Source organism: Oncorhynchus mykiss, chromosome 23, assembly GCF_013265735.2.
Source record: "Oncorhynchus mykiss isolate Arlee chromosome 23, USDA_OmykA_1.1, whole genome shotgun sequence".
In the NCBI taxonomy this organism is placed as follows: domain Eukaryota; kingdom Metazoa; phylum Chordata; class Actinopteri; order Salmoniformes; family Salmonidae; genus Oncorhynchus; species Oncorhynchus mykiss.
Window position 1 is genome coordinate 27,374,397 of NC_048587.1, and position 25,809 is coordinate 27,400,205.

The window sequence follows — 25,809 nt, forward strand, 5'->3', positions numbered from 1 at the left end:
TTGACTCCAATGCTTCCCACAGTTGTGTCAAGTTGGCTGGATGTCCTTTGGGTGTTGGACCATTCTTGATACACAGGAAACTGTTGAGCATGAAAAACCAAGCAGCGTTGCAGTTCTTGACACATTCAAACCGGTGCGCTGGCACTTACTACCATACCCTGTTCAAAGGTACTTAAATATTTTTGTCTTTCCCATTCACCCTCTGAATGCCACACATATACAATTCATGTCTCAATTTTCTCAAGGCTTAAAAATTATTGAAGTGGATTTACAGGTGACATCAATAAGGTATCATAGCTTTCACCTGGATTCACCTGGTCAGTCTGTCAAGGAAAGAGCAGCAATATGTATATATCCTTATCTATAGACGTGTTGTCCTTATCTGATAACATGCAGGCGGATGTTCCACTTAAGTTAGAGGCTAGAAGAACCGACTATGCAAATGGTGTGTTTGAATTTAATTTCCATGTCTATAGCCAGGAGGAAAGAGGGGCATACTGTTGGGCTGTGAACAGGACAGCACTGGTTTCAAATGTCACTGTCTCATAAAGAAGTGATATCAAAGTGTTCAAGACCACATTGTTAGTGTTAGGTTAGATCCCATCTGATAGAGTGCTTGGCATATCCGAAACAAACTCCTTGAGGATTGTCGTGGAATAATCAGAATTTGTTGGTAACATATGTAAGATGTTTTATATTCATCATATGTTTGTAAATTACTTCTCATCAAGAATTATATTTTTGTATAATACTGTGGCAGGGTTTGCAGTGTCTGTTCTATGTCAAGACTAAGTTGTTTGGGCTAGAGAGAGGGGAGAGGTCAAGCGTGTATCTCTTGGCTCCACAATGTCTGTGTGCCAGTCAGTGTGTCTCTGTGATATTGTCAAGATAGGATTGGTTGTATTTAGAGTTGGTTGTATCTAAATGACAATTTGATATATGCCTGTTGATATGGAGGATTGGTTTATGGTTCTGGGGTTTGAGTAAGGAGACAAAGCTGAACGATTTATTATGTCTATGCTGTCTGACTGAGTGTTTTTTGCTATTAAAGGAACTCAGCTGCAATGAGAGGGGGCTCTCAGAGAATTCATTGAGAGACACTGAATTTATCTGAGAGTCACAGGGTTGTGATAAAGCTCATATAATTAAAGATTAACTTTGATAACTAACTCTGACTTGTGTGTGGTTTGCGCTCATGATTTGGTAAATAGAGGAAATTTCCACGACAGGATATCAGCAGTTTACAGTAGGTGGAATTGTTATGTTTGGAATTGGAATGACTGAGCAGTTTACAGTGCACAAAACCAAAGCCAGCTTACTAAAGATCTTGCAGAATAATTCTGCCATATGGGACATGGTTCACAGACACACACACTAAAAAAACACCAGTTTAGAGTGCAGCAGTCCATAAGCAGAATAGAACGCATGTTTTTAAATATTGTTATTATGTACAGGTTTCCTTTTCACTCTGTCAATTAGGCTAGTATTGTGGAATAACTACAATGTTGTTGATCCATCCACAGTTTTCTCCTATAACCATTAACCCCTGTAAGTGTCTGCTTTTTTTTTTTACCAAGGTTCCTTTCTTTGCGAGGCATTGGAGAACCTCCTTGGTCTTTGTGGTTGAATCTGAGTTTGAATTCACTGCCTGACTGAGAGACCTTATAGAAAATTGTATGTGTGGGGTACAGTGATGAGGTAGTCATTCAAAAATCATGCTAAACACGATTATTGCACATGCAAGTTATCATGTGACTTGTTAAACACATTTGTACTCCTGAACTATTTTTGGCTTGCCATAACAAATGGGTTGAATAGTTATTGACTCAAGACCTTCAGCTTTTCATTTTTTATTAATTTGTAAAAATTCCCCACAAAAATCTACTTTCACATTACGGGGTATTGTGTGTAGGCCAGTGACAACACATCTCAATTTAATAAATTTCAAATGTATGTTGTAACACAACAAAATGTGGAAAGGTCAAGGGGTGTGAATACTTTCTGAATGCACTGTATGCTGCTTGTCATCCAAACACATTAGAGCCAAGATGGCAGCCAGTCCACATGCCAGGAAAAATTTGACTTGAGGTGGGACACGTCATGCTGATGCCCCGTGTCTATCCTCAGAATACACATACACTGTGTAAATATCATACATTCCCATTCATACAACACACCTGTCTGCCAGTATTAGTAACCCCTAGGTAACAAATACAATGAGGCTCTTAAACATCTTAAGATTAAAAACACTCTCCACACCCGGAGCTCCCAATCAGAGTTGCATAATCGTACCCATCACACTTGAGTGCACACAAGCCCCTCACATCCATGCCACAGTGTTGCTTTTGGCTAGTGGAAAGTCCAATTGTACATTCAGACAGTCTGTATATTACGAATTTATGTTAAACAAATATGGGATTACATGTTGCTAATAATGTGAATGAAAGATTCAGAACAGTGGCACACACACCTTCCACCGGACTGCGAAACACAGCCCAATGGTCAGATACGATTAATAAGCATGGCTAAATAAAGCTGTAATGATCGGCCTCATAGTTAGAGTGTGGATAAAGGGAGAAACAGATCAGACCACTGTCTAAGTCATATCAAACCCACATCACAACCAGCTCTTCTGGGTTGTATCATTACAGAGTGTGATTTGTGAGCCACTCTGGCATTGATTGTTCACTAGTCCTAGAAAGTGAAACAAACACATACATGTACGCTACGCACACAGACACACACCCGGTCTTCCATTGAGCCCTGCTACCCAAGGCCTCTCTGCAGTCAGACATTAAATTGATATAGAAATGTTATAACACATTGCTAAACCACAATACAATGAAAAACAACAGACATGAGATTACACTGTCAGGACAATCTGGCAATAAAGGAGATGAGACCAACATTAAACTGCTCTGTTATTCATTGCTAACTCACATTCAAAATATCAGGTTACTTGTAAATTCAAGTAAACTCTTGACTCTAATATTGATATCTTATCTGCTCAACTAGACAGTTTTCAAGGACACCACGATTACTGGATCTGACTGGTATGTGATACGGTTTCACACACTGCCAATGAAAGACTGTGGGTATGAGAAATGCATGCACATATATACACAGACACACACAAACAGACACACCCAATGAGAGAGACCCTAATACTACAGGTTGGGGGGGGTCCTACATGGGCAGACCCTCAGTGGAGACAGTCAGCTGTTGTGGGGTAGTGTGGTCGTAAACACAACATAGCCAACGCAGAAGCAGGATGGGGCCTACACAAACAGGTGCCAGGGGAACACACACGGAGATATGTGGAAGTGGAAGAGAAAACATCCACCAGAGCATCAATATATGTCCAGCTCACTAGTATATATGAGGTGATGATACAGGCAGCTTAGCACTGTCTCGGTTATCTATTTCACTTGGCAGACAGTGTCAAGTGTCAATCGAGAATAACAGGTCTTGGTAGATTGTGTATCGGGATCATGTGTATTTGGTGCTCTCTTATACAAATGTGAACCAAAATTCAAGACACTTATAACCCTATAATTGTGAAACTCACACTATAAACTAATTCAAAAGCTTGAATGAAATACTCTTATTTATCCATCAATGAACTGACAAATTACATAAATCCCTCGGTTCTTTTTATAGCACTATTACATAAATATCTAAGCATAACATAAACATTCATGGTAAAATAACTTTTCCAGGAGATGTTTTGAGTCACACCCCCAGGGTTATAACGTTGCATAAAACATGGTGCGTCTTCTGCGTGGCTGGTGAGCAGTAGGGAGAGAGAGCGATTTTACTATTGGCCATAGGATGCTCGGTTGACGGATGAGAGCATAGTAGGTCGACGTGAGTTGTGAATCATGGCTAGACCCAGCAGACTGTCTGAATAGATTATATTAGATGAGTTTAATAGTCAAATGCGCAGGGTCGCAGATGTAATTGCAGGGTACAGTTACATTTTTAAGCTCTGAGCTCTAACAGCGCAAGTCAAAAATAGTGACTAAACACAACAGTCAAGAGAGACAGGAGAACAACCATATGAGCCATTGCATTGACTCAAGTTTTGATACTATGGACATTTCAGAAAATATCATATGTCTTTGAGTAAATGGCAAATGTAACCTCATTGACAAGTTGCCCATGTATTGTACTTTATATGATTTACTCTTCTACAGAAGGTCTTAAGGGCTAACCTTTAATAATGACTTACTGACATGTTATTGTTGTTATCATGTTAATATTATGTCTATATACAGTATCTCCTCTTTCCATATGACAGGAGACATGCGCAGAAAACCATGGATAAAGAAAATTACAACAGTGTAAACAGATTCATTTGAGGTACAATATGGTAGGATTTTGAATTAGCATAGTGATTAGAAAAAGTGTGATATTGACTCTTACCTGGAAGGGCAGAGTTAAATGTTTACTGGGTCCACATTCCAAAGAAGATAATTGTCAGATGAAGGAAGTGGCTACTGTCCTGAAGTTGAAGTAATCATTTTGTTATCACCAAGTTTGTTTCTCTATATAAGAACAGTTTTCTTTAGAATGTTAACAATAAGTGGAAATACTAACAAAATTGGCAGAAAGAGGATTTAAACTGCCTTTTCTCAAAGCCTACTAACCTATTCATGTTGTTAATTATATTAACGTTGAAATGTGGTTCCAATTCAACTATTGCAATAGGCCTAATGTAAAGAACATTTTAAATATCCCCAGGTTGCAGTGTGGCGAAGATAAACGCAAACTACAGCGGAGTATTACGCGCTCTCAACACCGATAGGCTACAATGTAACGATAAAGTCAAATTATCTCATGCAGAGAATCAATGTATCCACGTGGACGAGCCGTGAAGTAACTGAAATGTCCACCAGAAAACAAACGTTTTCGATGAAAATTAAATCCTACATTACAGTTCGGCCGAATTCCCAGAAGAAATGCATGATTTTGTATCATTTCAAAAACATCAATTTTTACTCGATTTTGCGGAGCGCGCCGAAGTCACCTGGAACTCAATGGCTTGGCGACACCTCTAATCTCAACGTGTACGATAATAAGTGGTGCAAAATGTTTGTTTCATAAAACGACCGTTTGACCGGTGCGATAGCAGAAGTACAAGGCTTTGGAAATGTTGTAGGTCTATCTTTATATTCATTTAAATAAATAGGCTACCTGTTTTCAGCCCTCACCCAGCTTCGACGCTGAAGCCAGCTGTCATACTTTCCTCCCGCCCTCAGTAAAGGTGCGCGCGCTCACTGGTCTCAGGTTTTGTGCACATTTTGGGATATAAACTGCTACAGTATAGATAGCAGGCTTCTGCTACCTTAATGTGTTATCAGAGTGTAGGGTGTATATAAAATTTGCAAAAAATACATGTAATCATGGAAATAAGGGATTGGAGAATTTCTCTCACTCACACACTCACACAACCACTCTCTCACACAAACTCTGAACGGTTTTCAGAGGGATGACAGTACATGTTTTTTTTTCCACTCGTTGGCTCTCAAATCCCATTTGACGATCATGCGTTTGAAGCGAAGTTTCAGAAGGTCATGACATTTTAATCTAGTGAGAAATCTGAGAGCTTTTAATTCAGAAAGAAAATAGAGAAATTAGGTTAGCTAACTCAACGTTTGGAATAATAATTGAGGTTCTGCTGTTGGACCATGTACTGTATACAGACAGTACCATCAACAAATTAGTTCCCCCAAAATATAGCAGTCGTGCATCATAATGGCCACTAGGTGACAGTGTTAAGCTTCTCCTGACATTAATACCCTAGCTCCCTCAAATTCAACTCTGGACCTTGAAGCCAGTTCCACTGCATTTTTTCATTGTTCTCCTCGAATCAGGGACTGATTTAGACCTGGGACACCAGCTGTGTGCTATTACTTATAAGACAGAAAACCAGCAGGCTTTGGACTTCGTAGGGTAAGAGTTGAATACCCCTGCGGCCTACTCAGTAAGTCATTCTCCACATTTTTTACATTTTAGTAATTTATAGTGCATTCATCTGAAGATAGCTAGGTGGGACAACCACATATCACAGTCATAGTAAGTACATTTTTCCTCAATAAAAGTAGCTATCAGTAAAGTCAGTGCTAGTAGAGGGGAAAAGAGTCAAGTACGAGTGTTAGTTCACAAAAGGCTTTTTTTGTGTGTTGGGGGGGTACGAGAGGGGGGGATTATTTAAGATACTCTTAGAGAGGTAGGCTTTCAGATGTAGATGTTTTCGGAAGATAGGCAGGGACTCTGATGTGAGGGAAGCTGGTTCCAACATTAAGGTGCCATGACAGAGAAGAGCTTGGACTGGGCTAAGCGGGAGCTTCCCTCCCTACATCAGTATCTTCGGCCCTGACAAACTGTGTAAAGTTTGTTCCTTTATGAGGATTGATGAAGATAAATGTATGTTCATACCTATGAGGTTCTCTGAAAATGGAGGATAGTAATTGCTATGGGCTTCATTCTTTCACAACACTGAACATACAAACGTTGCTATTATCCCCATTCACCTCTGCAGTGTATTTGAGGTGTGCACGATGACCGGTTTGTAAGGAAGGGAAACTGGTTCTCATTGAGGTTGGCACTCGTTCACAGACATATTTACAGGCCAGAGAACACATGGGCTCAGCCAATAAATCTCTCTCTGTCTCTCTGTCTCTCTGTCTCTCTGTCTCTCTGTCTCTGTCTCTCTCTCTCTCTCTCTCTCTCTGTCTCTTGCTCTCCTCCACCTCTCACTCATTCACTCACTCTCTTCCTCTTTTTCCATCATAGGTACAGTTAAGCCCTATTCATACACTCTCTCACAATAGTTACCTTTACCTATGTCTTAAATAGCATTTTCTGTTTTTGTCTAATTGATTGACTGCCTAATGACTGAAGTATTTTGCTCTGAGTATTTTGGGTCTGCTGATGTGGCCTCTCAACAGGGGGATAATGTGAACTGAAGTGAGAGAACATTTCGGTAAGAGGAGGAGGCAGAAAGAAGGGAGGAGGGAGAGATAAGGTGAAAATGTAAAAATAGACAATCAAATAAAAGGAGAGAGAAAGTATGGGAGCAGATTTGGACCATAAAAACAGATACCTTCAAAAGGTGTGTGAAAAGGAGAGGGAAAGCTATGCAGCTGGCAAGACGCAGGAGAACAAGGAAAATAGCAACGGAGGACAGAAGCAAGTGAAACTGGTAAGATTTTTGAAGCAGTGGAGGAACATGACTTGTTCCATATAATGACTTCCTCTGTTGATGTCTAATGTCCTCTCCATGTAACTCAATCTGGCTTCTACAGTACAGTAATGGGAAATTATTGCTTTCTTCTGACTGAGCTTCATTGTTTTATTCTACATTATTGGAATGACTGTTAAATAATGGAGGGAAATTACAATAAATGAGCTGCATTAGGGAAGGAGATAATTAAGAAATATGTGTCTGTTATCCAAGCATTTATGGATAAATTGACAATCTGAAAGTTGTATTTGTCTTTCACTCCTCCGTAACTTCGGTTGTTTTACAGTCTATGCATAAAAATAATTTCAAAGGATATTGTTTAAATGCTAAGATTTTTTTATTTACATTTGATATACAAGTGGTATAACAGATGAATTGACCTGTTAGAAACTCCTTTCTCCCGTGGTCAGCCTGCCATCTTGACCACAATGCACCTGACTATAAACCTGCTCTGCCTGCTGGTCCTGACCTTTCACCTTGACCTGGCCATGGTGAGTATAACATTTCTCCTCATTACATTAGGAGGCTGGGACCTGTTCAAAAGAGTACAATGTTACAGAATATTCAGACAAATGTTACCGAAGGTTATAGAACATACACTATGATTGTCTGTCTGTCACAGTTTATGGTCTGTCATGTATAATACTAAATGTTGTAAGCTCTATTCATTACATATTTATCTTCAGCGTTCTAAATGTTTCATCTCACTGAATACACCCCTGGTAACCTGAGAAATGTATATTTCCATCCCAGGTGGGACTGTTATACATTGAGGACTGTTCATAGAAGTCAATGCATACTGCATAACATGTGTGTACAGCTGAGGAAATCCCTTGGCATGTCAAAACAACAGAAGGAAAAATATTTGGGCCTACAGAAGTAGGAAAGCTTGTAGCATGCACATTGAGAAATGGTCCCACATTTTGGAATTAGATGGAGGTAAACCAACATGTATCTGTTTGTTATTGAAATGGAATTGAGTTGGAGTTTAAATGGCGATACATTTGTGTTAAATTGGGCTTTGGGAGCTGAGGCTCCAGAATTTTGGGTCACAATACACCTGTTTCTCATTAGAATGGAGCATATGTTCAGGGCAGATGTGGGTCTGGCTCAGACTACAAAGACCCTGGTAGTAGATTGAGGATAGATTCAGGGGTGGGGGGCTGTTCTGTGCCAGTCAAGCTTCCATATACTACAAAAAAGTCATCAATCTAAATAGCTTCCATATATAAAGTGAAATAACTTATGGACACTGGATTGGCTTGAATAATTGTTTTATTATTATCAGTAGCAGACTGATAATGTTGATGGGGCCGTGGTGGAGCGGGTTGAGACCTTCAAATTCCTCTGTGTCCACATCACTAAGGAATTAATATGGTCCACACACTGCTGGGATCCGGCACCTCTCCATTTTGGACTGTTTTGTTCAGGTGTTGTCCCGAAAAGCTCCCCCCTACCAGAACTCTCACCCCTTCGCGAAACTCGCACGCACTCAATTCTTCATTGCTGCTACTTGATTGTTAGTTGAGATTTCTGATCATGTTAGGCTGCATTTCATTAAATTATTTTGTCGGTTTGATTGCGTGGGAGACACTAGTAATGTCTGCAGATTTTCGGTTTGGCTATTTGTTTCAAGTGTATTAGTCTATAAATAAACCTCTTTGCCAAAATTTGTCCTCTCTCCCATGTCTTATTTGACTAATAGTTGTTCTAAAATGTTTATTGCTTACCTACATTTTACTCCCTCTGTTTAATATAACACACATACATTAGTTATTCATTTCGGTTAACTATCCTGATGTGAAGTTTGTTCTATAGAAAGTATTTGACTCTGATGTGTGCCACAGAAAGTACTTGACTCTAGCCACAAAATTAAGGGAATTAAAAGGGGGAGGGGAGTTTTGGCAAGGCTATTTTCTTGCCTGCCGAAATTCTCTTTCAACCCCCCCCCCCCCCTTCTATTTTGGGACCGCAAGGCCTGGCACATTTCATAATCATTTTGGTCATGTTAACCACTTGTGTGCCACAGAAAGCAAAATTAGATTATAAAGAAACATAAACAATTTGTAATCTTAAAGAAATTAAAGATAATACACAAATTTTATCACACAATAACACAAAAACCTCACAGAAAGTTAGTTTGTTAACAAACATTAAATATGAAATACAAATGTAAATATTTGCCTAATAAGATATAAAATGACAATAAATCAAATATTAAAAGACAAAAAATAACAAACAAATTGGAAAGTTGCAACAGCTCGACTGAACATTTCGTCCACTTTTTACAGATAGTTTTCCAGGTGATACCGTCGCCTGGACCTCAAGCCTAACCTAGTCCTCACAGGCAGCGCAGACATAATCCTCCAATGATGGGATGGTTTTCATACAGGACTGGTAGAACCATCATGAGCAGCAGTCACAGCCAATCTGAAATGTATGATGAAAAATGTTAATATATTTAAAACTTTAAATACATTTTTTTGAATTACCATTTATTTAATTATCAGACAAAGCGGAAAATACTACCTTTTAGAAATATTACTGCTTATACAAGTTTGTACTCATAAAAATGTGCCTTTTAGAAGTGAACAAGCAGTTAGTTTTCACACAGTTAGTGTCTTCCTCATTATTGTTCACCTCCCCACAGAAGTAGCACAGCTGGCTCAGGTCATCTAGCAAAACATAATGTCAAGTAGTCTACACATCTTTACATGTATTTTTCTGACAAAACGGGGAACAGAGAACAAGGGAATAGTATAGGTTTCTTGTAACAAAATTATTTAAATACATGTGTTTTACTGGCCCTCTAGTCGTTGGATCAAAGATAACCTTGAAAGATCCATATAAATGTGTTTTTAATCTATAATTATATTAAATTAGAAAATGAACATAACAGTGTTTTGGAGGAGAGTGACTGCTATTTCTTCTCTCATGATGTTAACATCTTTGTCCGTATTTGAAAAGACAATCGACTCCTCCTTCAAAACAAATTCAGCAAAATGGGAGAAAAATGCGACGAGCATTTCAGTTTTCCACAACAAAATTGTTAGAGGAAAGATAATAATTTGCAAGTATACAACGACACAGCTATAGGGTAGAGTAGGTCAGGGCGTGACTGGGGTGTTAGAACCCCACATAGTCTAGTTTATTATTTCTATGTGGGGTTCTAGATATGTTTTTCTATGTTGGTAATTGTGTATGATTCCCAATTAGATGCAGCTGGTAATCGTTGTCTCTAATTTGGGGACCATATTTAAGTAGCTGTTTTTCCCACCTATGTTTATGGGAAATTGTTTTGAGTTAGTGCACGTAGAATCTCTGTTACGGTTTGTTGTTAGTTTATTGTTTATTTGTTTTTGTCTTTGCTTAGTTTCACTTTCTATTAGTAATGTGGAACTCAACATCTGCTGCGCTTTGGTCTGACATTTATTCTAGCGAACGTTCTAGCGAACGTGACTACTATAATTTGACAATTCTGTTTTGCCTTTTAGTCAGTATATTTTCAGTAGGTTAATTGTGCATTACCTATACTCTCATTCTTACTTTCAAGGCAAAGATCCCACAAGAAGTAACATCTTGTTGGCATGGGTGAGGAAGGGTACCACACGCCCATCTGGATATATTACTACACTTCTCTCTCAGGAATGATCTGAACATACAGTTGAAGTCGGAAGTTTACATACACCTTAGCCAAATACATTTAAACTCAGTTTTTCACAATCCCTGACATTTTAATCCTTGTAAAAATTCACCACTTCATTTTAAGAATGTAAAATGTCAGAATAATAGTATAGAGTGATTTATTTCAGATTTTATTTATTTCATCACATTCCAAGTGGGTCAGAAGTTTACATACACTCAATTAGTATTTGATACCATTGCCTTTTAAATTGTTTAACTTGGGGTGAAATGTTTCGGGTAGCCTTCCACAAGCTTCCCACAATAAGTTGGGTGAATTTGGGCCCATTCCTCCTGACAGAGCTGGTGTAACTGAGTCAGGTTAGTCGGCCTCCTTGCTCGCACATGCTTTTTCAGTTCTGCCCAAAAATGTTCTATAGGATTGAGGTCAGGGCTTTGTGATGGCCACTCCAATACCTTGACTTTATTGTCCTTAAGCCATTTTGCCACAACTTTGGAAGTATGCTTGGTGTCATTGTCCATTTAGAAGACCCATTTGCGACCAATGTCTTGATGTTGCTTCAATATATCCACAGAATATTAATTTCTCATGATGCCATCTATTTTGTGAAGTGCAGCAGTCCCTCCTGCAGAAAAGCACCCCACAACATGATGCTGCCACCCCCATGCTTTTTGGGATGGTGGTGTTTGGCTTGCAAGCCTCCCCTTGTTCCTCTGAACATAACAATCGTCATTTTGGCCAAACAGTTCTATTTTTGTTTCATCAGACCAGGGGACATTTCACCCAAAAGTACTATCTTTGTCCCCATGTGCAGTTGCAAACTGTAGTCTGCCTTATTTTGTGGCAGTTTTGGAGCAGTTGCTTCTTCCTTGCTGAACGGCCTTTCAGGTTATGTCGATATAGGACTAATTTTACTGTGGATATAAATACTTTTGTACCCGTTTCCTCCAGCATCTTCACAAGGTCCTTTGCTGTTGTTCTGGGATTGATTTGCACTTTTTGTACCAAAGTACGTTCATCTTTAGGAGACAGAACGCGTCTCCTTCCTAAGTGGTACGACGGCTGCGTTGTGCCATGGTGTTTATACTTGCGTACTATTGTTTGTACAGATGAACGTGGTACCTTCAGGCATTTGGAAATTGCTCCCAAGGCTGGACCAGACTTGGGAAGGTCTACAATTTTCAAGGTAGGGCTTGAAATACAACCACAGGTACACCTCCAACTGACTCAAATGATGTCAATTAGCCAATCAGAAGCTTCTAAAGCCATGACGTCTTTTTCTGGAATTTTCCAAGCTGTTTAAAGGCACAATCAACTTAGTGTATGTGAACCTCTGACCCACTGGAATTGTGATTGCATTTTGTGAAATAATCTGTGTCTGTAAGCAATTGTTGGAAAAATTACTTGTCATAAACAAAGTAGATATCCTAACCGACTTGCCAAAACTATAGTTTGTTAACAAGAATTTTCGGAAGTGTATGTAAACTTCCGACTTCAACTGTTCATGTTAATTAAAGTACAGAATTTTGAAACACTTGATTACAATGTAGAGATTAATAACAGATGGGAATCTGAGAATGCAGGAATTCCAGAAGGGTGTGAGTTGAAGTAGTCAAATCTGGAGCTGACAAAGGCTGGAATGTAAATGACGTGATCATTTCGGATGATCTAACATCTAAGAATGGGCAGGCATTCCCTCAGATGAAGAGCATCTCCGTCTTGCTGATTATGTAATGTCATCCAGGTGGAAATATCACCTGCATATCTGATGTTAAGTCCGTTCTTGGAATTAGACCAAGGTGCAGCGTGATAGGCGTACATCATTCCTTTATTAATGAACACCAAGAAAAAAACAACAAAAGCTCTGTAGCGCTAAACCGCAATAATACAAAAACAAGATCCCAAACTGAAGGTGGGAAAAAGGGCTATCTAAGTATGATCCCCAATCAGAGACAACGGTAAACCAATCTGATTGGGAACCATACTAGGCCAACAAAGAAATAGACAGACTAGAATGCCCACCCAAATCACACCCTGACCTAACCAAATGGAGAAATAAAAAGGCTCTCTAAGGTCAGGGTGTGACAGATGTAGGAAAAGAGATGAGAAGTTGAGTGTCCTGTGAATCTGTATATGTACTGTACATATGTGTGTGTGTATATATACCTTTCTATATCTTTTTTGTGTTTTAATTTCTATTATTATTATCATTATTGTGTTTTGTGGTTGAGAGGTGGGGGGAGGACCAATTGGTGAGGGGATTCTTCATGGAGGCACATTCAGTCATAGTTTTGTTTATTATTGTCGCGCCCTGGCCATAGAGGCTTTTATTCTCTATTTTGGTTAGGCCAGGGTGTGACTAGGGTGGGCATTCTAGTTTCTTTATTTCTATGTTTTCTATTTCGTTGTGTTTGGCCGGGTGTGGTTCTCAATCAGAGGCAGCTGTCTATTGTTGTCTCTGATTGAGAACCATACTTAGGTAGCCCTTTTTTTTTCCCACCTGTCTTTGTGGGAAGTTGTCTTTGTTTGTAGGGCACATAGCCTTTAGCTTCACAGTTTGTTTTTGTAGTGTTTGCTGGGGTTTTTCGGTGTCTATTTCCCTAAATAAAATAAAATGTACGCTCACCACGCTGCACCTTGGTTCTCTTCTTTTAACGGCAGTGACAATTATACTATTATACGTTTATTTTTTTATATTTTTTTTCTCTTATAACAGTTTACTGTGATTATGGATATGCACTCATGTTGACTTATATATTTGAACTTTATTTTTTGCCCAGAGTACAAATTTCAGATTTATTATTGTTTATTTATTATTACTTTTAAAAAGTCAAAAGAAAATGTAGGAAAAGCACCATGGGATGGGCAATTTGAGGGATGGGTAGAGAGAACAGTAAAGGGCTCTGAAAACAATTATTGCTGAAATAACCTCTTCCGTTGTAGTCTAATACTTCCTGTGGCACAAATCAGAGGGCATGATAGGTCACCAAAAATGATTAAAATAGCCAAACCGAAAACTGCAGACATTATTAGTGCCGCCCTGCGATTAACCAACATAAGCATTTTTTTTAATGAAAAGCAGCCAAACGTGATCAGAAATTTAAACTAGTAAGCAAGTCGCATCAATGAAGAATTGAGGGGGTGGGGGGTATTTCTGGCAGGGGGGAGCTTTTCCGCACAACACTGGAACCTATTTGGCCGGATCCGGTACCTCTCGTGGCATGAGAAATAATTTTCTGTTTTTCAATGTAAAAATTCCTCTGCCTTTTGATATTCCCAAACCCGCAAAAAAATTACGTGGAAAAAGTAGATTTTCAGCCGGGGCCTAATATTGTAAAGGTTGATTCAGGATGGGCCTGCCTGGGTTTATCATGGGCTACAATGCTCAACATTGTAACCTATGATTTCAGACAAACGCTTGGCTGTGGCTGTGTGAGAAGCAGCCAGTACAGTTTCTCTCACACAGCTAGAATGAGATTCACTTTATATGATCTCTCTCCCTCACTGCTCAGCCTGCAACTCTCATCTCTCCAGCATTGCACTTCATCTATTTCCTTATAGAATTGCGCGAAGGGTTGTGAAGGAACTGCAGCACCCTTGATAAATTGAAATACATTTGCTAAAAGTATATCATTACTGTTGTCTGTTCAGAAATACATGAAATTATTCAGAATAGGCAACTACACCATGAGAAGGCCTATAATTTAGCAACAGCAGATCAATAGCATTTTTTTTAAAATTACCTAGCTGTTGATTGTAGCCCAATAACAGGAATAGTCAGTCAGGAACGTGTGACAAATTTGTCTTTGAAAAAACCGCATGCAGACAAAACAGGCCTTTTGCAATATTTCAAATTCAATTGAGGGAAAACACAGGTTGGAAAGCAAATGGCTCCTGCTGAAAAGAGAATACTCTATGCTGTAGGCTACCTAAATATTTGATCAACTTCCAAATATTGTTTTACAAAGTAAAACAAGAGATATAGGCTTTTGGCAGGAGCCATCAGCCATTGCCATTTTTAGGACTAATTTCCTTCTCATATTGTATCCTACAATATGTGTCTCCACACACCTGGGCCTAGGCTATTGATGGATTCAAGACAAGGTTGGTTTTATTGATTTCAGATTCTCAGTTTGTCAGTGTCAAAGTGCCATTTCGATGTGTGTGTGGAATTAAAAAAATACTCTGCCAAAGTCTCCATTCATGTAAAATTATGTAGATTTGAATTAAATGCATTTATAAAAGGTCACATTTTTCCTGCACCCTAGGCTACTAATAATGTGCCTCTACTCTACTGTTCTATGCCACTACACAAATGAGATGATATGCATGCAATGCTTTACTATTAAGGTGATTTCTATTTTTAATTTTTATTGTATTGCATTCTGGTACCTCAGAACTCCCCAGGTCACCCCTTTCTCACGCTTACTTTTTGTTCTGGAACCTCCCGATTCACAAATGCAGCACTGGAAAGCACCTCTTCCCCCTCCAGAAGGCTGAGATTTGGCATGGGCCCTCAGATCCTCAAAAAGTTATACAGCTGCACCATTGAGAGTATCTTGACTGATGGCAACTGCAAGACCGCAAGGCACTACAAAGGGTGATGAGTACGGCCCAGTATATCACTGGGGCGGAGCTCCCTGCCATCCAGGACCTCCATACCAGGCGGTGTAATAGGAAGGCCAAAACATTTTCAAAGACTCCAGCCACCCAAGCTATAGACTGTTCTCACCGATACCACACGGAAAACAGTACCAGTGCACCAAGTCTGGAAACAGCAGGACCCTAAACAGCTTTTACCCCCAAGCCATAAGACTGCTAAACAAGACTGCAAAATGGCTAATGAAATGGCTACATGCTGCTGCTGCTACTGTCTATCTATCCAATTGCTCAGTCACTTTAACCCTACCTATATGCAAATAACTACCTCAATTACCTCGTACATCAACTCGGTACTGGTACTCCCTGAATATAGCCATGTTATTTTGATATAGCCATGTATTTTGATATAGCCATTGATATAGCCAATATAGCCATGTTATTTTCATTGTTATTCACAGTGTATTTCTTTGTGTCCCTATTTCTATTTTATTTTTTATCTTTAACTCTGCATTGCTGCAGAAGGACCCTGTTGTTTATGAAGCTTGTGACAAGTAAAATATGATTTTATTTCATTTTATTTAGACAGGCAGGCATGTACATATGTATTATGGCTGAAGAGACTTGTTTGGGAGGCTCTGACTGTTGCTTGGCCTCTATTTGTCTGAGAACCAACCATCTAAAATATAATTTAAAAAAAAGTTTCTCCAGAACACAGCCATTGAAGTTATCAACTCATGTTGAGTGGATAGGGCCTCAAATATGCTGTACTAGTACAGCGGCCTCAAAGATCACAACATAAAGAGACAAACACATGTTCTGGGTCTATTCAATGTTACAAACTGATAACAGAGCTGTCTGTCTCTTTTTGCTCCTGAATTCTGTGGGTTGTTCAGGGAGGAAGATCCCAGCGCAAACAAAGGCAGGCTGAGGACAGTCTAAGACCATACCTGGGAAGAGTGGACCCAGGTGAGACAAGTCTGCCATCATTGTTAACTTTGTCCTAGTTGATTTATATCCAACATTAAATTCATGCACAAACTCAGTAAATATTTAACGCCTAGTGACAGTCACTTCCTCCACTGTTTCCCTTTTCCTCCCTCCATCCCTCCCCATGTCCCAGTCCAACTGTGTGAGCTGCTGAAGTGTCACAGTCCAATGGGCTCCTGGTGCCAAGTGGTGCAGGACAACGAAGTCCTCGTCCCAAAGTGTGTGTGTCCGAAGACCTGCCCACGGTAGGGCCACACCACAAACTTAATTCAGTTGTATTCAAGACAGGTGCATTACACCGATTTAATATTGTAAGGCAAAATATTGTGGTTGCACAACATTGCGATGTTGACACGGCTCATTTTCATAAATTACGAACCTATTGCATTAACTATTCAAATCGACACAAACATGAAATTATGTCTGGTAGTACATTTGCTGAAAGTTAATGACCATTACAAAGAATCATGGAGATAGCTGTTACTTTCATCCCAAGGCTGTATAACTCCCACCCTGCCAGCAGGTACAATGGTAACTTTGTGGGAGTTCTATTCTCGGTCTGTTTCATTTCAACTAATTTACGCCAGAAATGTAATTCCAGTTGCTAATGGTCGAGGACATGTATAAGTTGTTTGTCATTAAAATAAATGGTGTCTCTAGCTCTATCAATCTCTGAGTAACTTTCGTCCCCGTTCTCCCTTACAGTAACACTTCTTCAAAATAGTCAGAATCAACCTAAGATCAAGAAATTGGTCATTATTTAGACATTTTTGCAGGTCTTAGTCATGCAATCTAACTAAGATGTTTGGTGCAGTATTTCTCAAGTGAAAATAATTGCTTGAAAACCAGTCATCATTCATTGAATGACAGCAAACACTTTAATGAAGAATCCCTACTGTTGACAGATCACTGGCGAAGAGGCGTAGACTTTGGCTATCGAACTTCAGCTTGCCTCAAGAAAAAATTGTGTGCTCGAACAGCCCAAAGAACCTGCCAAACACCAAAATGAACAAAAAACATCACAAAATGTGTCAAAATATATGCGCAAACTGTTTCGATCAATAAGGAAATGTAAGCTTTATTCATTACGCGTGTAATGATTTGTGTGTGCAGGCAGGGGGCACCAGTGTGCAGTGTTCTGGGAAAGACCTATGGGAATGAGTGTCTGCTGCATAGAGAAGCCTGCCGCAAGAGACGTCGCATTGGACTGGCTCATATAGGACCCTGTCTTGGTAGGACACACAAACTCACTCACAGTACTGTACCTACATAATAAGCCTTATTCATGTCCAGTTCCCACTTCATGCTTTTCTTATGTTTGTTTCCAAGTTCCCAAGGCAAACTGCACAGAGGAGGAGTATGGCCAATTCCCATACCGTCTAATGGACTGGTTCCTCCTGTTAAGTCGTATGGGAAAGTCTTATGCCCCCTATGCCCTGCCCCAGAGCTGCCTGAGCCATACCCAGCGCACCCAACTAGCCCAGGTAAGAGACAAGACAAAAGAAAAGGGCTTGGCAACTATGGTCCTGGACGGCTGCAGTGTTTGCAAGATTTATCTCTACCCAAGCGCTACTGCACCTGATTACACTTATCATGAACTATATTGAAGGGCATGAAGAGCACTTTGGCATAAGACCACTATGATTTGTGTTGTGGTGTTAAATTGCTAAGGTTAACAAGCTCCTGTTCAGCTTATTGTGTGGTCTTCCACAACTCAGAATGAGGGGGCTTACAGGAACCCCAGTATAAATAGACTGTCAATAATCACTCAATTATTCAATAAGAAAGTAAACTGGATGGTAATATAATATCCCCATCCCTGCCTTCCTGTCCTCTCGCCATTCCTTTATCTATTCAACTAACCACATCCTTAACCTTCTCGTTGTCCTCCTTCCTCCTCCCTCCCACTCTGTTCATCCTCCTTGTAGTTATTGGCAAATAGGAGAACCTGGGCATGAATGGCACATTTTTGTTATTTAATATTCTTCTGCTGAGATGTTACCTCTCTTTCCTCTCCTGAATCGTGTAGCGGCGGTTTTCCCTGCTGGACAAGAACAAGGACGGGAAGCTGAGCCAGAGGGACCTGAGGAAGTTGCGCTACAAGAGGATGCCTCTCGAGCAATGTGCTAACTTCTTCTTCCAGTGAGCCCCACTCTGAATACACATTAGACTTCACATTTACCTTATCCTCTATGCACCACATACAAATACATACAAATCCCCACTATGTTCATTACTGTCTTTATCAGTTGCCAACTATCGATATAATTTCATCTCAGTCAATAAAGAAAATACTTATCAATTAAACTTATACATTGAGAATGCTATGGAAAAATTTGACATTTGGGGAAATTAAACCAATTTGTAAATGGAATATCAAATGATTTCCTGAATGTAGAGGGTTAAAATGTCTCACCATGTCATGGCATTTACCCCATTCCATGTTGCACCTCCATTTCACATGTGCTCTCTCCACTCCATCCTCAACAGACATCCCCTGTGCCAATCAGCCTTCTTCTGAGCCACGCTCTCCCTCTACTAACCAGTCCCCCCCCCCCCCTCAGCAAACTTAACATGTGTAAATATTTGTATGAACATAACAAGATTCAACAACTGAGACAACTGAATGTGTTCCACAGACACATGACTAACAGAGATTGAATAATGTGTCCCTGAACAAAGGGGGGGGGGGGGGGGTCAAAATCAAAAGTAACCATCAGTGTCTGGTGTGGCCACAAGCTGCATTAATTACTGCAGTGCATCTCCTCCTCATGGACTGCACCAGATTTGCCAGTTCTTGCTGTGAGATGTTACCCCACTCTTCCACCAAGGCACCTGCAAGTTCCTGGACATTTCTGGGGGGAATGGCCCTAGCCCTCAGCCTCTGATCCAACAGGTCCCAGACGTGCTCAATTAAATTGAGATCCAGGCTCTTCACTGGCCATGGTAGAACACTGATATTCCTGTCTTGCAGCAAATCACGCACAGAATGAGCAGTAGGACTGGTGGCATTGTCATGCTGGATGGATCATGTCAGGATGAGCTTGCAGGAAGGGTACCACATGAGGGAGGAGGATGTCTTCCCTGTAACGCACAGCGTTGAGATTGCCTGCAATGACAACAAGCTCAGTCCGATGATGCTGTGACCCACCGCCCCAGACCATGACGGACCCTCCACCTCCAAATCGATCCCACTTCAGTGTACAGGCCTCGGTGTAACGCTCATTCCTTCGACGATTAATGTGAATCCGGCCATCACCCCTGGTGAGACCGCAAATCGTCAATGTAGAGCACTTTTTGCTAGTCCAGTCCTGTTTGTGCCCATAGGCAACATTGTTGCCGGTGATGTCTGGTGAGGACCTGCCTTACAACATGCCTCAGTCCAGCCTCTCTCAGCCTATTGCAGACAGTCTGAGCACTGATGGAGGGATTGTGCGTTCCTGGTGTAACTCGGGCAGTTGTTGTTGCCATCCTGTTCCTGTCCTGCAGGTGTGATGTTCAGATGTACCAATCCTATGCAGGTGCTGTTACACGAGGTCTGCCACTGCTAATGACAATCAGCCGTCCTGTCCATCCTGTCTCCCTATAGTGCTGTCTTAGGCATCTCACAGTATGGACATTGCAATTTATTGCCCTGGCCACATCTGCAGTCCTCATGCCTCTTTGCAGAATGCCTAAGACTCATTCACACAGATGAACAGGCACCCTGGGCCTCTTTCTTTCTGTGTTTTTCAGAGTCAGTAGAAAGGCCTCTTTAGTGTCCTAAGTTTTCATTACTGTGACCTTAGTTGCCTACCATCTGTAAGCTGTTAGTGTCTTAACCATTCCACAGGTGCATGTTCATTAATTGTTTATGGTTAATTGAAACAGTGTTTAACCCCTTTACAATAAAGGTTTGTGAAGTTATTTGGAACTTTATGAATTATCTTTGAAAGACATGGTCCTAAAAAAGGGACGTTTCTTTTTTTGAGTTTAACCATTTGCACATTGTTACAACACTGTATATATAAAGTACAAAAGGGAAAATAAGTAAACATGCATTTGGGATGTATTTCCAATTGTGTTTGTTCTTCACTGGTTGCCCTTTTCTTGTGGCAGCAGGTCACAAATCTTTTTCCTGTGATGGCACACTGTGGTATTTCACCCAGTAGATATGGGAGTTTATCAAAATCTTTCCTTAAATTTGGGTCAGTCACTGTGGTCAGGTATTCTGCCACTGTGTACTCTCTGTTTAGGGCCAAATAGCATTCTAGCATCCTCTGTTTTTTTGTTAATTCTTTTACAATGTGTTAAGTAATTCTCTTTTTGTTTTCTCATGATTTGGTTGGGTCTAATTGTGTTGCTGTCCTTTGGTCTGTTTGTTTGTGAACAGAGCCCCAATACCAGCTTGCTTAGGGGACTCTTCTCCAGGTTCATCTCTCTGTAGGTGATGGCTTTGTTAAGGAAGGTTTGGGTATCGCTTCCTTTTAGGTGGTTGTACAGTTGAACGTCTCTTATCGGCCTAATTCTGCTCTGCGAGCGTTATTCGGTGTTTTACGTTGTACACTGAGGACATTTTTGCAGAATTCTGCACCCAGAGTCCCAATTTAGTGTTTGTCTCATTTTGTGAATTCTTGGTTGTTGAGCAAACCCCAGATCTCACAACCATGATGGCTAATGGGTTTTATAACTGATTCAAGTATTTTTAACCAGATCCTAATTGGTATGTCGAATTTTATGTTCCTTTTGATGGCATAGAATGCCCTTCTTGCCATGTCTCTCAGATCGTTCACAGCCTTGTAGAAGTTACCTGTCTAGATGGAATTTATATTTGTGGTCCTGGCGACTGGACCTTTTTTGGAAGACAATTATTTTGGTCTGACTGAGATTTACTGTCAGGGCCCAAGTCTGACAGAATCTGTGCAGACGATCTATGTGCTGCTGTAGGCCCTCCTTGGTTGGTGACAGAAGCACCAGATCATCAGTAGACATTTTACTTCAGATTCTAGTAGGGTGAGGCCGAGTGCTGCAGACTTTTCTAGTGCCCTCGCCAATTTGTTGATATATATGTTGAAGAGAGTGGGGCTTAAGCTGCATCCCTGTCTCACCCCACGGCCCTGTGGGAAGCAATGTGTGTGTTGTTTTGCTTATTTTAGAAGTTGTCTAGAAGGGATTGAATTTGTTGTTGCCTAATTGTTTTTGGATAGGTTTCCATACTATATTTCTTAATATTACTCAGTTCCTTTGGCTTTGATGCCTCATTATTGAATATTGCTCTGTTCAGGTAGACTGTGATTTTGCTCTGGTCTGATAGGAGTGTCAGTGGGCTGACTGTGAATGCCCTGAGAGACTCTGGGTTGAGGTTAGTGATACATTAGTCTACAGTACTGCTGCCAAGAGATGAGCTATAGGTGTACCTACCATAGGAGTCCCCTCGAACCCTACCATTGACTATGTACAAACCCAGCGTGAGACAGAGCTGCAGGAGTTGTGATCCGTTTTTGTTGGTTATGTTGTCATAGTTGTGCCTAGGGGGGCATTTGGGGGAGGGAATGCTGTCACCTCCAGGCAGGTGTTTGTCCCCCTGTATGCTGAGGGTGTCAGGTTCTTGTCCGGTTCCGGCATTTAGGACGCCACAGACATGTCCCTGGGCCTGGAAATGATTGATTTCCCCCTCCAGGATGGAGAAGCTGTCTTCATTAAAGTATGGGAATTCTAGTGGGGTATATAGGTGGCACACAGAAGGACATTTTTATCTGTTAAGATAATTTCCTTTCTGAATTTCTCGCCAAATGTAAAATGTTCCTGTTTTGATAAATTCAATGGAGTGTGTTAGGTCTGCTCTATACCAAATTAGCATACCCCCTGAGTCCCTTCCCTGTTTCACACCTGCTTGTTTGGTGGATGGGACTACCAGCTCTCTGTAACCTAGAGGGCAGCCAGCGGGTCCATCTCATCTATACCATGTTTCTTGTAGGATGACAATGTATGTGTTTCCGATTTTTCACTATCTCTTCCATAACCCATGTCCTAATCACTATCTTTCTTCCCTACTATGTCTATTCAATCTCTGTCTCTCTCGATCTCTCACTCACCTCCCCCGCCTCTGTTGTAAATCTTGTGTGTGTGCTGCCAGTTTGCAGCGACAGGTTTTGTGGGAGTGGGGCTGGCCGGCTCAATGTCAAGCCATTCCCAGCAATGATAATGTTTATTACCCACTGAGCTTCCCGCTGTGTGTGGATTAGCGCAAATGGAAATGGTACCCTTCAAAGATAATGTTTCTTTGTGGGTGAAGACAAATGTCAGTCTATGCATATTGTGTGCAGATGTGTTTGTTTGCATGTGTCCTTTGTGTTTGTATGCTTAATTTTCCCTGTGTGTGTGTGTGTGTGTGTGTATTTGCAACAGTATACTTATGTTTGTTTATGTATATTCTCTGTATACAGGTCATGTGACCATAACAAGAACAGTAAGGTGACCCTGCATGAATGGATCTCCTGTCTGGTGGATCGCTCAGAGAGCTGGTTCCAAAACTTCATGTGTGGGTGCAATCACTTACCCTCAATCTAAATTATGCTACATTACGTGTAGATCCTAGTGTTTCGTGTGTTTCATCTTTAATTGAACAAAATTTGATTACAGGAAATTATTTAATTACAGCAAATGTTTCTTTCTCTCTCTGACAGCTATGCAAATGGGATCCGGTAAGCTGTGTCCCATGAAGACCGACAACCACCTTTGACCTGGACAAGAACACATCTCCTCTCGCTTGTCTACATGTGCATCTGTTTATCACTGCTATCTACAATAATAAGCATACAAAATGATCCACTTTTCTCCACTTCCAGCATCATACTCCCCTAACTGTCACACTCAGTACTGTGTTTGTTTTTGACTTATGACATCTGTTTTCTGACGGTCACTGTACATTCATCTGTGTGGAGAAATGGCCTGTAATAAATGTCTGAGACCTGGCTGCCCCATTAGTGTCTGTATGGGATGGCCTGAGGAGAGAGGGGCTCATTAAGAACCAGGAGGACGTGTCGCATGGATCAAGCATCCAATTACTGTAGGAAAGAGAGGTAGAGAAAGACTCAGAGACAGTTGGATACTATGATAGAGGGAAGAGATGGAAAAGAGATGATGGAAGGCGAGGAAGCTTAGTGTGAGACGCCGTGACCAGGGAAGGGAACGAGGGATAATGGAGGGGAGGGATCAGAAATTAGAAAAAGAACGGGAGGGGGATGGAATAGTCGGAAAGAAGTAAAGTTAGGGGAAAAATAAAGTATGTGAGAAGAGGTTTGATGTGGGGAATATTAGCCACAGCGTATGATATTTGTCAAGAGGAAATTTTGAAATAATGACTTCTTGTATGTCAAAGATCCAAATCATTAGCCATTAACAGGCTTATACATTCCAGTACATTCTATCATATTGAGGTATTTCAGCTGTTGCCTCAGCTTTTCCATAGCTCTAGTTTTTGTTTTGTGTGTGTGCGTACGTGTGTGTGTACTCTCAAAGATCAGTAGGGGATGTACGTGGCCCGGGGTGGGTTCTTCCGTTCCACTGGTGTCTCTGGACTAATTAGCCCTCAGATTTTGCTTCGCCGGGAGGATGGTGAGAGAGAGAGAAAGAGAGAGATATGTATTTCAATATTCAACATAGGATAGAGATGCTTCCCGGACATGGGGCAAATGAGGAATGAGAGTTGCAATGTGTCCAGAAAAAAACCAAAGAATCAAAACAAGATTTTTTTCCTGACGTCTCAGATTCGCTCTCATCACTTTTGATGAAGACGAGACCACTGGAGGCTGTAAAACATATCAGAGTTTTTAAAAAGAAGATAGGAAAAAAAACAGATGGCAAGGGCAGCTGTAAATGAAGAGATATAGGTACGTGATCGGAGATCAGCCAGAGCCAATTGAGAGCAGGCTGTATTTGCTAATAAGTGACCTGCTAAACAAGCTGTTTACGCAGTCACCACGGCAAGGGGAAAGGAGATCTGAATACAAAGTCCCACCTTCAATTGCTCCCCCATCCCAGGGGACTCGCTCCTTTATCTGTGAAAATTAAATTAATTGTTGGCGCCACCCCTGGAGGTTCCAGCCTCCCCTCCCTCTTTGTGTCTTCATACCCCTACGTTGATACATTCCCACTTATTACCTCAGGACCGCCTGCCCCACCTTCAAACCTACCCTCCCACACCCAGGGGAGGCTAATACTGATCCAAAGGCTGCCCATCCGATCCCAGACAGTTGTCCCTCCCTACTTACTCACACTCACCTACAATCATTCTCTTCTCTTTCTGTTGTCATGTTGGAAGTTGAATAGCTCAATCTTTCCCACCTCCCAACCCAACCTTTTCCTCTCCCTCCTGGTGATCTGATCTAAGATGGTGTTTGTTCTCTCCTCTCTCTATCTCTCTCTATCTCTTCTCTCTCTCAAGGGACTCTCTGCCAGCTCAGGAGCAGATGGGTGGCTGGTGATGATATGTTGTTAATAAAGATTCCTCTTAACCCATTGTCAGCTAGCGCCCTCTCTATTTCTTTCTTTCTTTCTTTCTCAAAACACTGCCCACGCAACACTTTACAACATAGTCGCAGTACTGTGCCGCTACTGCTCTGCAGACAGTAGCCCAGCTGTCTGTCCCGTACGACTGAGCCCTGACCTTAAAAACATGATATTTAATACATGATCGTCATAAAGACGGCCTCCTGCATTATGCATGACTCGTAAGCAGACATAAATAATGAATGAAACCAGCAATTTTGTGGTTTCTGCCATGCAATTATTTAAATGAAATTTTCTGTCTTGGTTTTTGTTGCTCTCAGCGGATGGAGTTGGTCCAGTGACTGTTTGTCGATAAGTTATTAAAGGAACACAAGAGAGGGAAAGCTGTGGGATCAAAATAAATATTCAGGCCAGCTCTGATGGTGCAGACCCCACCAGAGAGATATAGAAAACGACAGACGGAGAGAGAGTGTGCGTTTTGTGGGTGTCTGTCCTGATATACCTGTCATATGCTAGCATGCAGGCTGGGTTACCTTACAGATACAATGGGAGAGAGGTGAATTATGGGGACAGGAATATTCTTCTGACATTACTTTGGCTCCATCAGATACGCTGATCCATTTCCTGCACTAAACAGCAACACTGAAATAAATTAAATATACGGAGAGTCAGTTGTATATAGGCTATAACCCCAAAAGGTTAATCAGAATCTTGCCTTCAAACGCATCAGCCATATCGTGCTCTGCCAGATTGTCAACTTTTAAAACTTCAGAGGGATTCTAAAGTGGGCCAGGGAGAGAGAGAGAGGGGAGAGCTGTTAGCTTTGAAAGAGAGTCCA

At 40.9% G+C, this 25,809-nt stretch overlaps 1 protein-coding gene across 2 annotated transcripts; it reads left to right on the plus strand.

The window, feature by feature from the left end:
• Positions 1-5,862: 5,862 nt before the first annotated feature.
• On the plus strand, positions 5,863-23,942 carry LOC110502514 (SPARC). Of its 2 annotated transcripts, XM_021580582.2 has the most exons (10): positions 5,863-5,986; positions 6,954-7,207; positions 7,660-7,740; positions 16,388-16,460; positions 16,615-16,726; positions 17,595-17,713; positions 17,811-17,965; positions 18,511-18,623; positions 22,907-23,001; positions 23,147-23,942. In XM_021580582.2, the coding sequence occupies exons 2-10, from the start codon at positions 7,076-7,078 to the stop codon at positions 23,200-23,202; spliced, it is 936 nt and encodes a 311-aa protein (XP_021436257.1). In that variant the 5' UTR covers positions 5,863-5,986; positions 6,954-7,075; the 3' UTR covers positions 23,203-23,942. The 2 variants fall into 2 exon arrangements, with proteins under 2 accessions (XP_021436257.1, XP_036816657.1); XM_036960762.1 differs by lacking the exon at positions 5,863-5,986 and having other exon boundaries at positions 6,768-7,207.
• The last annotated feature ends 1,867 nt before the right edge of the window (positions 23,943-25,809 follow it).

What these genes read in the sequence shown, in the direction of transcription:
- LOC110502514 (XM_021580582.2), top strand. Translation starts at nt 7,076, where the DNA reads ATGGGAGCAGATTTGGACCATAAAAACAGATACCTTCAAAAGGTGTGT. An exon ending in GACAGAAGCAAGTGAAACTG is followed by an intron (nt 7,208 to 7,659) that starts GTAAGATTTTTG and finishes TCCCGTGGTCAG; the next exon opens with CCTGCCATCTTGACCACAAT. An exon ending in CCTGGGAAGAGTGGACCCAG is followed by an intron (nt 16,461 to 16,614) that starts GTGAGACAAGTC and finishes CCCATGTCCCAG; the next exon opens with TCCAACTGTGTGAGCTGCTG.